We start from the raw sequence: 16,733 nt of genomic DNA on the forward strand, positions 1-16,733 counted from the left end.
AATGCTTTTAAGATTTTAGCCCTGTTCTAGAAGAAAATCAGTTTTAGAAAATCAGACTGGATGATTTAAGACCAAACAATTGTAAACTCTGATTAATGAGATCTTAAAAGTACAGTTGTCTAGAAACATACGGAATAATCCCGCTTTCTTAGTCTGTAACATGTGCCAAAAATTGGCACAGTTGACAAGGCAGGTTAAATTAAACAACAGATCTCTAACTGGCTGTTCCTATTTTTATTTGTTATTTGTGGTTAAGGTATACTAACTATTTATGTTAGTCATAAGTTGATGGTTGCTCCAGGTTGCTTGATGGTCACACTCCAGATGGAGAGGTAGGTAGTTAACTGTAACTCAAGTTAAGGCAAACTTGATGACTTTACAAAGTTCAAGTAAAGCCAACTAAACATGTCAAATATTTGCAGCAGAGGAGATCAAAAGAGGGTGAGAAAAAATTAGACAAGAAGAGGCCTGATGGAGCTGACTCTTCTGTTAGAATTATGAACAGGACTTCGTTCGAGACCTCCACATGCAGCAGAGATTCCATGAAGCCAGGTACAAATGTGTTTGGTTAGAAATACAGTGAATACACATAAAATGGTTGACTGTGCTATAGCCTCCATTGTGTGACCATGTTTCTAAATCTAGAATGATTAAGGAACAGGATTTCTTTCCTATGTGACTTTTTGGCAAGGGATGGTGACTTACATATTTTTGCTGGTTGAACAGATTCATGTAAACTTAAATGAAAAATTTCCAAAGCAAGCATCTGAATTTACAGTTGCTTGTTGAGTCAGTGTTGTATATACAAGTTAGTTAAAATTGCTAGGTTGTTTTCTTAATATGAACTATCTGTAGCAATAGTTCTTGTGACAATTACTGTAGTTCTGTCAACTAGTGTACTAAAAAGCATACCTAGAAATGATCACAAGCAAGTTTAATTATTTAGACTTTACATGCTTTATTCAGACAGGTTCAGTAAAACTGCAAGCAAGAAGTCAACTCAAATTCCAAAACCAGAGTCTCTTTCTGTACCCACATTTGAAGCTACCGTTCTGGATTTCCGTGAGTCACAGAGTTTGGGAAGCAGCGAGAGATTGAATTTACAGCGTAAAAGTGGACCCATCTGTTCAGTGGAAAGTAACATTACGTGCCTTAGTCAACCACAGATGTCTCATTTGTTGAGCACAGAGGTTAGCTGATGCTTTTGTGTTATAGAAGTCATAAAAATAAAACATGTCTAAAGTTCAGGCATTTCTGAATGCAAGTGTTTTGCACTTACTATGGTAGTTTAAGACCTGTTTAAGCACCTTGCAAGCAAGGAGTTTCATAGCTCAAGGTTTTATGATTCTTTGTGCTAAAGAATAAAAATATGAAATTGAATTCCAGAAGGAGGAAAAAATATTGTTAAGACGTAAGCATTTAACTTTATTATTTTTCTTTGTTTCCTTGGTTCCCTCTTTTCTTTGTTAGTAATTACAGTAGTGACACAGGCAGCAGTATGTCACATATATTGAATCAGAATTTTCAACAGTGATTAAACATTAATAATTTCAGAGGATCCAAACAGAATAAAATTTCCAGTGCCTCTCAGTGGAAAACTGCCTGTGATGGAAAAAAGACCTTTCTGCTGTCATTTGAGTTTCCTTTTTGATTGCTTGTTTGCGTTTGATGATGGACTTTGTTTTTAATGTACTTGCAGCATTACAACTTTTTCTTGTTCGTTCTTAGAATCATTGTGCTTGGATGCTTTTGTAAAATGTAAGAGGGCGTGATCTTGGTTGTAAAGCAGTGGAGAGGCGTCTGCTTGTATTCTGTAGTGCTGTATGGTCAAAATGATGGTTCCCCCTAAGGAAAGCAACAAAAAAAGTCAGGCTACAGAATTCTGTACACCTTTATCTATGCACAGGTTGATGATTTTTGAGGGTTTTTTTATGTTTAGCTCTGTTTAGGTCAGTGATTTTGTTCCTACTTTTATAATACCAGACTGTCTGTTTTACAGGAAGATACTTCTGTGGAAAGCAAAGCTTCATCAAAAACTTCAGATGAAACAGTAGCCAGCTTAATTCCCTCTTCGTTTGATGGTAAAGGTGAGTGCTCCAGACCCAAATTATCCCTCTGTATTTTAACTGCTTGCATCTCGTCAGTTTGGAAAACTAAAGTCTTCTGAGGGGCTGTTGACGTGTAAAGTAAAAAAGTAATTAAACAGGAAGCTCATTACAAAAGAAAAAAAAAAACAAGCAAATAAAGCTGTATTTGTTTCTTTCAAATAAGGTGACCACTTGTAGCTAATTCTTGCTTATAGATTTCATCAGCAGATTAAAACTGTCATTATCTTCCTTCTCTGTTGTTTCATTGATGCTCAAGAGCAAATATGCTGTACGTTCCTCCCATGTTAAGAGGAGAGAAAGTAATGCGTATTGATTATTGGACGCCTGTTGAGTCATTTTCAGATTTTTTTTCAAAAATAAATAAGAGGTAAATGTTTTATCAATCTTGATAAGCAGATTTGTTTTAAGTAGCTGGCAGTCTAGAGCATAATATGTACCTAAAAATTCTGTGGCGTGTGTTATTTCTGTCAAGTCTGTTAAACGAAGGATAGCTGTGGAGAACTGTGATGCTGAAATATCCTATTTTTTGTTCTGTTTACCTGTTGTGTGACTGTGGGGATGCAAAGCTTTTTTTTTTTCTTTTAATTACTACAGACTGTAAAATTACTAGTTTCAATTAAGTAAGTATTGAAATTTAATTGAAACACTTAAATCCAGAATTATGTGAAAAAAGGTTCTGTTCAGCAGGACTCCATCTAAGACATGTCACATGCATTATGCACTGGATTGTCTAAGTGCCTCTCGCTGGATTTCTCTGTGTACAGAGACATGTACCAGTTTGGAGAGTTCAATCCTTATCTTGCCACTGACTTTAGCAAGGATTCAGAAAGGACAGATTTATCTGCTGAAGTGCCTTGAAGGGCCCTCTAAAGACAAAGTTATTCCAGAAACTTTAAAGTCATCTGATAATGCTTTTTTCCCTAAACACTATCCTCAGTTCCTGTCCTCCAGAATAAATCAGCAGTTTGTGGTGGGCTGACCTTGGCTGTCATCCAGCCTCCCACTCAGCTGCTCTCTCACTCTCCTTTCTCAGCAGGACAGAAGGAGAAAATAAGATTAAAAAAAGCTTGAGAGTCAAGAAAAGGACAGGTAGATTGCTCTCCAGTTGCCCATCACAGGCAAAGCAGACTCAGCTTGGCAAATATTAATTTATTGCCAATTAAAAATAGAGTAGAATGGTGAGAAACAAAGACAAAACTAAAAACACTTTATCCCCACTCTCCCTTCTTCCCAGGCTTATATTCAGTCCTTCATTCCCAAGTCCTCTACCTCCTCCCTACCCTGAGCAGCACAAGGGGATGGGGGTTATGATCAGTTCTTAAGAGCTCCTCTCTGCCACTCCTTCCTGTGCACATATGCAGCGGGACAGCCTGTGGTCTTCTCTAGGGTGCAGGGGAGTCTACTCCAGCATCTGGAGCAACTCCTCCCCCTCGTTCTTCACTGACCTTGGTGTCCATGGATTTTATCTCACATTTTTTCTTACTCCTCCTGCTTACAGCTCCTGCACAGTGTTTTTTACCATTTGTTAAATATATTATCACATAGATACCACCAGCATCGCTGATGGGTTCAGCTGTGTCTGGCAGTAGGTCTGTTTTGGAGCCGGCTGAAGCTGGATGTGTCTTCTTACAGAGGCCACCCCTGCAGCCTCCCTCCACTATCAAAACCTTGCCATGTAAACCCATTACACTATTTAATTGTTCATTGCAAGTTTTTCTAGTTCTTAAAGAAAAAGTTAGATTTTGTTCTATATTTGCTATATGTTAAGAATGTTTACAGAATTAATTGTGAGTTCTTTCAAAACATTAATACCTACAAATGGTAGTGGGTAGAATTCTTGTACACCGAGGCACATTAGAAAGTCTTTCAGCTGGTATATATGTCTGTAAAAGTGGGAAGGTTTTAGAAAATACTGATGTTGCCTTGTATGTGAAAGCTGTATGACTGAGTGGGATAAATAAAATAATTTTGTGTGTAAATATAGCAGAAGTTCGTTATTTTAAAGAAAAAATAGCTTAGAAAGAAGGTGTGGAATTATTTATATGTCGTTAGTATGACACAGTATGTCTTTCCAATTATAATTTAATTGAGCCAAATGTATGTATATAGTGATGGACAATATATGGAGTAGTTACAATTCCAGGAAGCTTTCTGAGGTGTGCAGGTGTCTTATTTCAGTCCTTCCTCAGAAGGAATACGGTTCTCTGTTGTATCTGCTAGTCCTTGGTTAATTTGTTACTGGTTCTTTTGAATATTTGAGAAATTTTTTTGATACATCTTTGTAAACTTTTTTTACCAATGGTATTTCCTGAAATACCTGCAGGTGGCTGTGCTCACCCCCATGTGTCTTGGGCCATGGTACTTTCACAGCCCCCAAAGAAAATTATGTCATCACCATCATCTGAAGGTTTGTCCGGAGGCAAAGGGAAGCAGGATAGTGAAGCAAAGGTACGTGAGAATCGTGTGCTCTAAACTAATTTCTGTCACTGTTTGATGTAAGACATAGCCATTTTTTACCTAGACTCTTTAAAATATCCACTTCTAATGTAGCTTTTAAGAAATATTATCCTTATTAGAATTTTTCTTCTCTTGTAGTGGAAAAGAATAACAAGATGTCCAAAAGACAGTGCTGCTCCAGCAACACAAACTTCCAAAATAACTGATTTGAATACATTACTTTTAGGCTAAACTTTTTTCAAATTCCTGACCCTCAGAATGAAACATGAAAGGTGGAACTCTTGCCTTATTTGGGTGGATATTTCCTCTTGAAATCTCAGTGGTCCCGATATGTTCTGATAACTGTGTAATGTGCTTCAAATGAAGAATTTTTGCAGTAGTTCTGAATTTCTAATAGATCTTGATTTTTCCTTGTCAACTTAATGTCTTAGCCTGGGTTGATTAAGATACCCTTTAGTTGTATAAGTGTGTTCACTTGCATTTTTTTTGGTAGGTAGTACTGAAATAGATCAATTTCTAATGGTTACGCCTCCTTATTTTTTTGGCAGTCAGAAACAAAAAATGATGCTAGTGAAACTGAACCTGAAGAAGGGTTGGAAAAGAAGAAAAAAAAGAAGAAAAAGAAGAAAAAAACAAAGTCACCCACAGATGTAGAGAAACCTCAGAATGAATCTACTACAACACAGGAACCACCAAGGATTGAGGTACAGTGAAGAGGTTTTTGTTGCTGTTTTTCTAAGTGTTATGAGTGTATTGGAGGATGAGATGTTAACACAACTTTGTACAAATTTAAGTTCACATGCCATTTCTGGAGGATATTAGTTCAGGTCCATTTCACTTGAGATGTTTTGTCAGAAATTACTATTAGGGAACAGTTGTGCCTTTTGACTTAACACATATTCAGTGAGCACAAGAGGAGTGCAGAAGAGACTTAGGAGCAAATTTGGAATGACAAATCTTTAGACTCTGGATGTTAACAGGTAACAATAAAAGTCAAATTTCCTAAATTAAAAATATTCTGCAGTAACTTTTGCAGAAAGCATAGAGCACAAGTAATGGGGAATATACTGGGTACCATAGTGTGCCACAATTTTAAAGAATGTGGTACAATTCTACTCATCTCATATCTGGAAGCAATTTCTATAGAATATAGTTGTCACTGCTTACATTCCTGATTGCTAGTTCTGGGGTTTTTTTTCAAATTCGTATAGCTGTAATATGCATATCAGTGTTTTGATACTTTTGTTTATCAGTATTGCGAAGGCTTTAGAGACTCCCACGTTAGAGAGTTTTTGTATGGTCCGTGGTTTAACACTGCTTCGTTGGAAGCCCAGTATTGTACAATACCATGTACATGTCTCGATTTATATGTTTGATCTAGTGTATATAATGTTAATGACAGCATAAAGAAGCCTTCCTGGCTGGCTTCTGTTCTGTACATTTTAAATGGAACATGGAGCAGAGCTGTGGCTACACATTCATTTTGTTTTGTCGTTCATTGTCCTGGAACGGCACAAGAAGTGACTGTTAGCAGACGTCTGTGTTAGAGAATTTTGGGTACTGAAATCTGTGGTGTGGATGCAGCATCTATTGTGGCAGTGAGGGACAGCTTTCAGACCCTCCTGGTTTGCTGGGAATGCTTGTGTGCCCATCAGTTTGAAAAAATGTGTGAAATGCTTGTATGATGCTCTTGAAGTAGAAGATCATTAAGGGATCATAAGCATGGAACTTCTGGGCACCCAGGAGATTTAAGAAGGTTCTCCGATGTGCAGCAGCTCACCAGAGCAATATATTGAATCGCTTACGCGTTTTATAAAATTCACTCATTTATGAACACTATTATTTAGCATAAATGGATGCATCTGGGGAAAAGTAATCCTGGTTTTCCATACATAGTGATAGGCCCCAAGCTAGCTATTTTATCTGAGGGGAAAAAATTGAAGCTGCTATTGATAATCAGGTCAGTGCTGGTAGTACTGGTCAAACTTGCAAACAGTGCTGCAAATTATTCAGAAAACAGAAAAGAAAATGGATTATGACAATAAATCCAGGATGTGTCCAATCTAAATACAGTGTGGGGTTTTTTTTCTTTTGTTTCCTTCACTCCTTTAAAAAATGTACATACTTGAACTAAAAAAGGTAGACATGAGGCTCCAAAATAATCAAAGGTACGAAGCAATTTCTATGGGAGGCAGGACTGAATAAACTAGGGCTTCTCAGTCTGTAAAATAGATGGCTAAATGGGAATCAGAAGTAACAAGGAAATAAAAGGAAATTATTTGATCTTTTTTGTAGTTTTGTTTGATGCCCTCTGACTTATATAGGCGATGAGTTAAGAACAAGTATAAGGAGGTGTAATGTCACACTGAGTGCTAAATTTTAGTTATTAATTTTGCTACAGGACATTGCAAATGCCAGAAATTTATTTTAATTCAAGAAGTGATTGGATGGACGGAAATAAAAATTTATTGTAGTGAGGGCTATTTAAATGTGAAGGTACTATCTCTGGTTTAAGAAGTTCCAAAGCTGGAAGAGTGTGTTTGTGAAACATTTTTCCTTTTCTTGCTGTTGTCTTTTGGCATTCTTCCAAGCTGTTTTAAAAATAGTACATTGAGTGAGGTGTGTTTATCCTTATGCTAGAGCTTCCTAGCTTGGACTGTTTAAATGAAGTCTTTTGGACTGCAGAAGAAGCATTGGTGTGTTCAGTAGTATTGTATCACAGCTAAAAAGGCCTCTCAGAAAGTGGGAGGAGAAGCAATTGAGTGAAACCAAGCTGGTGGATCAGGATCATTTTGATCGAGGTAGCGGACATAAGGTGGCCAGTGTAGAGCAAGCTCCAGCCTGTCTGCATTTAGTTAATTCAGAGTCTGGATGATGTATCTTCTGCTAATAAAGCTTACTCTTGTGTCTAAGCCTACATAATCACCTGAGTGATTTATCTGTTTATTTCAACGCTGTAGTCAAGAGTTATTACCCTTTTGCCTTCTCTTTTTGTTCTTCACCACTTAAATGTTTAAGGCAGAATTACACAGCTGGAGACTGTACTGGAAGAAGAGGGAAGTTGTTTGCAAAGCTGTTAAATTATCTGAAAAACACTTCTTTAGGAGCTGTTTACCTCTTAATTTTTTGTATCAGCTGACACCAATAACAAGCTGCTGTTGGAAGCATTTCTCTTGTAAGCTCTTTGAGCCCTGAATTAGCTGCTGCATAGATGACTTAACCATTACAGTGCTGATTATAGTTGCTGGCCCTGCATTTGGCTTCTGAATTTTTGTACAGTGAAACAAATTATGATGAATGTTTGATAAGCAGGGAGAAAATCATTTGCGTGTAGGAAAACTCAGTTTTGAGAATATGAATGTGTTAGTTCTTATAAAATCATCTTCTGATTTATTTGTTTAGGATGCTGAGGAGTTTCCAGATCTGACAGCTGCTTCTGATAGGAGAAACAGAATAGGATCTCAGAAATCATCATTTACTCCTGCTGTCAGAAAGCAGTCTGAAGTAAGTAATCTTACAACATTATGCAAATGTTAAGAAAATAAGCAGGGAAAAGTGTGCAAGTTTTAAGTGAGGCTAAAGGTGAAGTTCTTTTGACTAAATCTAGGTGCTTGTAATGTGGGGCTCTGCCCATAGCAATCTCCTTACATACTCTGTGAACATAAAAGAGCTACTCACTGTAATCAGTAGATACCATTCCAAAGGAAATACCTTTTTGATCTCTGAACTGCTGCCTAAACTCTGGATCCTAATTCTGGTATGGACGCCTCTGTTGTGGACACTCAAAGTCAGTTGAAAAGCATTCTGTTTATGTAGTTTATTTTTCTACAAGTGGTGTTTTGTTTTAATTTAACATTTCATAAAAGTGACACTAAGACTCTTTCATTTTCTGCCTTTGCTGTTTGTTCATATAATAAAATTTCAAGAGCATCTGAACAGTGTAAAAGCTGTGGAAGGGCAAGAATTTGAGTCTAACATCAATTATAAATACAAGCTAATTTTTTTTTTTTCACATGACTGAAATGGATCCCAAGGATTAATTTGGAAATTAATTCAATATGGGAATGAATCTCAAACATAAGTCACAAAGATTGCTCTTGCAGAGCAAATAACATAAATAATAAAGGTGAAGTTCCAGGTTTCTGTTTCTTTGAACCTAGTTTTGTTGCTAGAAATTTTTGTCCTTCGTTTTGTTTCACTGTGAATATTAATAGGTTTAAAAAAAAAATCAAAGCACAAAAACCCAAAAACTTTGTTTGCTTTAAGACAGTACATTGCATTGATAGGGAGGAATGAGCAGCAAAAGGCACAGTAATTGGTCAAACCAGATTTATTATAAAGAAGGTGCTATACAGACTTGTACCTCAAATGAGAGAAACCGTTTCGCTTTGTAGGTGTAAGTGTGTTATAACCTCTCAAAGCTTACATAAGTTGTAGAGGAATGTGAGCATTAAGCCACTCATACTCCTCTATAACAAATATTTGAAGATAAATCTACCTTGCTGTTTTTTTCTTCCAAATCTGAAAAAAAAGAAGGAAATAATGAGTCTAAGTAGTATGGCAGACAACAAATGATAATGCTTTTAGAAGGTCACGATAAGGTCTTCCTAGAGCCTTCTCTTCTCCAGGCTGAAGAACTTCAACTCTCTCCACCTTTTGTCATAGGAGAGGTGTTCCATCCCTCTGCCTGTTTTTGTGGGCCTCCTCTGGACCTGCTCTAACAGGTCCATGTCCTTCTTATGCTAGGGACCCCAGAACTGCACACAGAACTCCAGGTGTGGTCTCACCAGAGCAGAGTAGAGGGAAAGAATCACCTCCCTCAGTCTGCTGGCCACACTGCTTTTTACGCAGCCCAGGATAGAAGTGGCTTTCTGGGCTGCAAGCACGCATTGCCAGCTCATGTGGAGCTTCTCATCCAGTTTTTCATTCACCATATCCCAAAGTCCTTCTCTGAAAGGTTGCTCTCCATCCATTTGTCCCCTGATCTGTATCAATATTGGAGATTGCTCCAGCCCAGGTCCAGAACCTTGCAGTTGGCCTTGTTGAACTTCATGAAGTTCATACAGGCCCACTCCTCCAGCCTGTCAAGGTCACTCTGGATAGCATCCCTTCCCTGAAGCATATGAACTGTACTAGTCAGCTTGGTGTCATTCACAGACTTGCTGAGGGTGCACTTAATTATACTGTCTGTGTTCCATTTGAATTTAATATCGTCTCCACTTTATCCTTTTCCATGTGTCTTTAAATATATTTTCTTCCTCCTTGTCACCTTTTGTCTCTACATTTCAAAGATCCGTCTCCCCGAAGAGCCTTGGGATAGTCCGTCTTCTGCACTGGATGGAACTCCCAAGGTGGATGGACTGTCAGGGAAGCAAGCTTCATCTTCTATTTTAGAAAGAAAGAAAATGCAGGTAAATGAATTAATGTTTGAAAATAAGTTTACAACTCAAAATGACAAAGGAAATTAGCATATTTAAATATAAGATGAAGTCCAAGCTCATCTGCAATTGTATTCCTACTTTGTCATTCATACTTTGAGATAAGTGACAAGACCCTCTTGATTAGAACCACTTAATAGTAGTAATTGCTAGCCTCCAGTTTGTGATAGTGTGTTTTGGGAAAAATACTAGCTTTGCACTGATGTCTGTGGGTTTCAGATATCAAGAGTTTTTCTTTCACCTGTCTTATTTGATCATGGCATAAATCCAGTCCAAACTGATTGTCTTAAGGAGTTGAGAACCTATTAAAAGTGATTCTGCTAGATTAGGACAAGGAGGCAAGGAAGTCCACTCAGCTTGGGGCAAGGAGAGGGAATATGGAGCAACAGTGAGGTCAGTAAGTAGTTTCATGCTGGTGGGTAGGTTCTGGCGTAGGTCTTACGCAAGGTGAGATCGTAGGCTCAGAAGGAGCAGGTCACATTCCTTAACCCTATTGTAACAGAAGCTATAATGAATTGATCCTCCAGGATAAGATTTCTAAAAGTAAAAAATCTGAGAGTCATTTCCTTAGTATGTTCTGCTGTTGTAGTTTGCCCTTTCATAGTCTTTGCTAGACTGCTCGTTTGTGTGTGAGCTGACACAGGCAGGATGCAGGAACAACCCCAAAACCACAGATGAAATGCAAAAAGCAAGTTTATTTTTGTTACCTCACCAACTAAGGGATCTCTGAAGCATCACCCAGGCAGAGGCACACAAGCGGGAATGCAGGCACCGTGGAGCTCTGTCCTTGCTAGAGGATCACCAAACATCCTGTTTTCGCCTGTATTTCGGGAATTCACACAGGCATAATTTAATTTAATTATTAAATGTGGTGCCAACTATGGGACGCTGCTTTTGCCTTCTCTTCAAAGCAGACAGAAAGATTACTGCTTATGAGGAGTGCTTAAAGATTATGACCTCTCTTTTTAATAAGATGTTGAAGATAACAGAATATGTGTATTGCAATCACATACCCTGGAAGATTCACAGAGTAGTTTTTCTCTACTTTTAACAAAACTTTCAATTCTGGTAAGCCTTTTTTTCTTTTTCAAAACTAGATGGCAGTCTGACCAAAGTGGGAGCTTGGCATAAAGCATGTCCAATATTAAAGACTTCATACTTTTATGCTTTATTCCTGTAGCTATTCAAAAGTTTTTTTAACTGTTTCTGATTTTTTATTTTTCACATTAAAGTCAATGTGTATTTAAGGATCAAAACATTTTCATTGAATGAAGTTAAAAATCAAAAGTATCATGGATGAATATGTTGAGTGTATTACACACCATACAAAATACAGTCTTTACATTCTGAAATGGAGAGCGTTACTGGTTGATACTGAACTTGTTCAGGAAACATCCAGGAGTGGTGGTAAGAAGAGTCAGATTCCTGTGCAATTGGATTTGGGTGGCATGCTGGCAGTCTTGGAGCAAAAGCAGCAAATGGAGAAGTCAAAACAGTCTTCTAAACCTGTGGTGTTTTCAGGTATTGGTTACAATTAAATTTCCTTTCTTTCAACTTGAGTAATTTTTAGGTATTTAACTATTAAATGTAGCCTGATTTCTGGTCTGGTTATACAGGTAGGAGCACAGTTCACAAGATACAAGAGGAAATGAAAGTTCTCTTAAAAAATTATAAAAGCATGGCAATCTGAATTGTTTGGAAGACTTGTGAAAGAAAAATCTTCAGGACAATGATTTGTAAAAGAATACCTTATATAAATATGAGAAGTGATTGAAATTTAGCTTGATGAAAATACTAATGTTTGTGGAGGTATCTGCTTTGTCTTAAATACACATGTTATTGTTGTGATGTGAAGCTGTAGGAAGGGGCTACACAGTAACAAAGGCTTTTTTTAAGCTCATCTGATCTTGGAAATCCTAGAGCTCTAACTTGAGTGCAAAAGCTCGTCTGCAAACACAGGGGTTGTATGAGAGTCAGTCAGCCCAAGCCAAAGGATGAGTTCTGCCATGCCTGAGAGTTTTGAAATAATTACTTTTAACAAAATGCTAGGTTTTGGTGATGGGGAGAATCTTTCAGAGCTTGTGGAAGCATAATCAGGAAGCAGAAACAAATAGCTCAGTGTCTTTTTCGTTGTAGGTCAAAATTTAGTCTTGGCTGCAGTCGAGCAGTATATTTTTGCAAAAGGAAACATATTTACTAGAATTTAATGGTGATAAAATTTCTCTCCTTATTTCGGTAAAGATTTTTTTCAAAATTATTTCAGAAAGATATCACGAGATAGTTCATCTCACCGTGTTTAATATGATAGCTAAGCTTTTAAATACAGAACTTGAAATAGCAATCATCAATGAGATTTTCCTGTGCTAACTGAAAACTTTTAAGATGCTTTTTAAAAATATTTTTCTGCAATTGATCTCTTTTTTTTTTTTTTCATTTGAATCAAAATCAATTCTGCAGAGGTGCTAATAACCAGTTTTGTTTATATAAAATTATACAGTGCATAGATTGGCAAGTAGATGGTGGAGCACAAAGGTATGGGTCGCAATACCTGCTTTCTAATACTAAATTGCATGTTTCTGAATCTGCTGCAGAGGAGAAATTGATAGGTAACATTTGTAGCCTAGGAGTATAAGGCAGTTCCTACATCAGCTTTATACTTTTTTTAACATTCAGTGCATCCATTAAATTGGTGTGTACCAAAATGTAACTTTGTGAAGTGGCGTTGTACTGACCTCTGTAACCATAAGAGAAGTACAGTGAACAAGAAGAGCAAGGAGTGTGACTGCAGACAAGTTATTTCGTTCCACTCACTGCTTCATTTGGTAAATAATGTATTGTTTGAATTAAAATTATGCTTTGGAAATGCATCAGTCATGCAGAGTGGCACAAACTGTTAAAGCCATCAAGTTCAGGAACATGAGAACTCTGTGAATTTAAAATTTTTGTGGAGGTTTTTGCTTTGTCTTAAATACACGTGTTACTGTTGTGAAGTGAAGCTGTAGGAAGGGGCTACACAGTGAAGGAAATATGTGTCTGCAGGATTATACTTGTGTATGGCTTCAAATCCAGCTTCAATTCTTGTAGCTACCCATGCTGACATACTGCACAGCATTCTTGACAGTGTTGTCAATTTACCTTTGTTACACAAAGTCAAAAAAGAGAAGTTGTGGAGCAGCAGTTTTATGAAGTAAACTGTTTATACTGTTAGGACTGTATGTGATGTTAGAGGATCAGCATATAAATACTTTGGAAGCAGTATATGAAGGTAGCTTAAGACAAGCTGCCAGAAGCTTTGGGTGTTTTTGAGGGGAGAGAGAGAGGTTGCCTGAGGCACAGAGGTGTCGAGCTCATTCCACTGATACTTATATCATCCTCTTCATTGACTTGCTAATGTAACCTGGTTTGTATTGCAGGTAGCTGAAGTTTGACAAAGTGCTCTCACATGATAACAGCAGTTCCTACTGATAGCAAGTTGACACGGGAGAGTAGATTTTATGGTGTGAGGTTATGGTTCGGAAGGTCTGAGTTCAGCGATTTGGCCAGTCGTTTAGAACTTCTGTGCTCTAAACCCTCTAAAAATGCAAGTAAAGTAGGCATCTCCTGAGAGCTGTGCTGGTGAAGCAAAAGAGACCTAGCTGTAGCTTTGCATTACTCATCTGCAAATGAACTTTGTCTAACTTCGTTAAGGAATAACAAATGGTAGGAGTAAGTGCTCCAGATTATTTGTAGCAATTAAGTCTAAAATCTGTAATACTGCAACTCAGTGATTTTAACACAGTACCGAATCTGTGGAGGAGGAAATGACATTACCATGAAACATGGAAATTTCTGAAGGTTTACCAAGCCAACATGGCATGGTATTGAAGGTAGCGTGGAGTGCAGAGTTCTGCCAAATTCTGCTTTTGAGATTTCAGGGACAAAACTTGTAATTCCAGTTGTATAATAAAAGTAGAGGACAGTCAGTCTTTTGAGAGGAGTACCTTTATTAAATAACATTATTAATGACAGAGGATTGCCTATAAATATTCTTAATAGCAACACAACAGAAATTTAATAGATGTGTACTAGTCCTGATCCAGTCATTAATTAAACTTGCATTGGGTTCTAGTTTAGGTATTTGTTATAGTTGTCTGATTCAGACTTTTTTTTTTTTTATCTCAGTTGGTGGTGCCATACCATTGCTTTCTAAAGAACCTGCTACAGCCACAAAAAGTCACCGGTTAAAGCAAGGAAAGATGCCTCATAACCCTTTGGATTCCAGCGCTCCTTTGGTAAAGAAAGGGAAACAGAGAGAAGTCCCTAAAGCAAAGAGACCAACACCTCTTAAGAAGGTGCTTATATTTTTACCTTAAATAGCACAATATAGGTTAATCAAACTTCAGTATTATTCTGTGAGTCTGTTAAACCTTCTGGTGTGGAGACCTGCATCTCAGCATCCACTTGTCTAAATTAAATTTTAGCTTTCCTTGGTTTAAAAAAGGGGAAGGGAGCAATGCGGGAGAAGAAGGGAGTCTTGCTAAATAGCATATAAAAATTCACGCGAAAATATATATTCTGACTTAAATCACTTGATAGCTGAAGGAGTGCTACTACAAAAGTATCCACACATCATTGGTACAGAGATACATCCAAAGAAATCTTATTTGGTTTCAACAAAATATGCTTCTTTGCAGGACCGGGGAGAATGGATTAAACAGAGGTAGTATTTAATGTTTCTGTGCTTTTCCAAGCCAGAACTTCAGCTGATTCTGCAGCAATAGATCCACCTGGTGATTTCTCTTGTATCTTCTCTCTTTGCCCATTCGTGTTGCTTTCTGTCATGTCTTCTAAACAGGGTATTTGGAGATACCACTCCATTGCTATGTCACTTTTTGATCTAGAACAATTCTTACAGAGCTAGTGAAGGTAGTTTAGGGGTCATTCTGTGCTGCTTAATTGAATTAGAGAACTGTGCAATATAAACAACATATAACACGTAACAAAGTGAGGAGTGATACTATTACTGCGTCTTCTGGCTGTTCTATCTTCATGCCATCTATTTTCCAAAGAAGATGTGAGAAGACAAAAATTGCTTTGTCTGTGTAGTATCTGTTCTGAGTATGGTAGGGAGCATATCTTTGTTCTTTGTTTATCTTTGACAAATGCAAATTGAGAAGTTTATTTTTGCACTTAGATTCTGTGGTTTAATTAATTACAACTTTTGAGTAAATTAGCTGAGCTAATGATCATATATACCATACCCGCTTCTTAGCAGCTACGAAAGTAGAGAAGGAAGAGGAGTTTCAGGAAACTGATTATTGCTTTCACCTGTAGCAGCATGTTTGGATGCAGCATATGTCCTGCTTTACTTCCTTCCGTGTACTATACAGCTCAGCTCTCCATGGTGATTTCTTCTCTTTTTCTTCAACCAGCAAATTCAGAGACATCTATCTATTAGACTGAGTTAAGATTTTTAACAGGGAAATAAGGGGAAAGGGTAACTATGCATATATATCTATATGTGTGTGTGTGTACTTGAGTGTTTGGCTGAATTCCTACAAATTGACAGTCTGAAGAAGAAAGGTAAAGAGGGAGACTTTTTCACCTTCTTCTCTGCACTGAAACAATTCATCGCTTTAACTTTAGTTCCACCCTTGTAGTTGATGCCTGCTAATTTTTTTCTCCACCTAGACACTGGTAATCAAGGAAAAACTCAGTTTCTGTATACATTTAGAGACTATCTTTCCTTCTTTTTATGTGCAAATGTAAAAAAAACCAAATGTTTTAAACTTTGAATGATAGTGCCAAACTTCGTTATGAACAGTTTGTGTGTAAACACTTGGTAAGAGAAACCACTTTCTTATCTATTTGACATTGAAGTTATTTGTTTTTCATATATACATATTTTTTTTTTTTAGATTATTCTGAAAGAAAGAGAACAACGAAAACAGCAACACTTGTTAGAACAGACAGCAGTACCAAAAGATGAAGATAATATTTGTCAGTCTGCAGAAAATACTACTGAAGATGAAGCGCTTCTACAGGATACTCAAGCAGGTATCTTCCAAGAGAAGGCTATAATACAGTACATAGATGGAGATTTGAGAGTGAGCATACTTTATACTTTTGAAAATATGTACCAAATACTGCCAAATGAGAACTGTTACTTTAGAATTTTCTAAGATTCAGCTTGGGCTTACCTGGAGTTTAAGGTGTGCCAAAGCTGATAGTCAAGGTAGTAGAATAATTTGGATTCTGATTACTGTTCCACAGTTCTGTTCCTGTTGGCTAATGAGAGTCCTTGCATCTCTCTGGCAATCTGTTAAAAAAAGAGTTACAATAATAAAAACTAAGATAGAAAAAATGTATGACCTGTTTCCCTACTACCACAAATTGTTGTAATACTGAAGTAATGACTCTTTAAGAGATACTAGACAGGTTAGTCTCTTTGCAATGCTTTTTGATCAGTCTTTTCATTGAAATATCTTTATTTACATGATAGCTGTTCCTGTAATGCAAGTTGCTGAAGGGTTTCTGGAGAACACAGGGATCAAGGAATCTACAGAAGGTTCTAGTACTTCAAAGCACCTAACCTCCAGTCTTCCAAAAATCCATAGTAGGAATTTTAGAGAGTAAGTATTGATTATATTGATGCCTGGTGTTCCACAGTACCACCAATGCCGCATTTTTCAAACAACGTACCTCAATTGCATTCTGTGCAACACTAGTTGGAGTTTAGACTGAAGGTTCA

The 16,733-nt window shown here is 37.3% G+C and overlaps 1 protein-coding gene across 8 annotated transcripts in view; it reads left to right on the forward strand.

The window, feature by feature from the left end:
* SECISBP2 (SECIS binding protein 2) overlaps nucleotides 1–16,733 on the forward strand; it is a 41,541-nt gene that overhangs the window by 5,530 nt on the left and 19,278 nt on the right. For 6 of the 8 annotated variants that reach the window (XM_086771469.1, XM_086771473.1, XM_086771471.1 and 3 more), the window contains exons 4-14: nucleotides 423–552; nucleotides 967–1,190; nucleotides 2,000–2,087; nucleotides 4,432–4,556; nucleotides 5,114–5,269; nucleotides 7,968–8,069; nucleotides 9,857–9,976; nucleotides 11,392–11,524; nucleotides 14,165–14,334; nucleotides 15,901–16,039; nucleotides 16,485–16,614. In XM_086771469.1, the coding sequence (XP_086627595.1) occupies nucleotides 423–552; nucleotides 967–1,190; nucleotides 2,000–2,087; nucleotides 4,432–4,556; nucleotides 5,114–5,269; nucleotides 7,968–8,069; nucleotides 9,857–9,976; nucleotides 11,392–11,524; nucleotides 14,165–14,334; nucleotides 15,901–16,039; nucleotides 16,485–16,614 (1,517 nt within the window). The remainder of the gene's footprint in view (nucleotides 1–422; nucleotides 553–966; nucleotides 1,191–1,999; nucleotides 2,088–4,431; nucleotides 4,557–5,113; nucleotides 5,270–7,967; nucleotides 8,070–9,856; nucleotides 9,977–11,391; nucleotides 11,525–14,164; nucleotides 14,335–15,900; nucleotides 16,040–16,484; nucleotides 16,615–16,733) is intronic. The other 2 variants (XM_086771475.1, XM_086771470.1) reach the window with 2 other exon arrangements.

The sequence above is a fragment of the Chlamydotis macqueenii genome, chromosome Z (assembly GCF_036417535.1).
Source record: "Chlamydotis macqueenii isolate bChlMac1 chromosome Z, bChlMac1.mat, whole genome shotgun sequence".
Lineage (NCBI taxonomy): Eukaryota > Metazoa > Chordata > Aves > Otidiformes > Otididae > Chlamydotis > Chlamydotis macqueenii.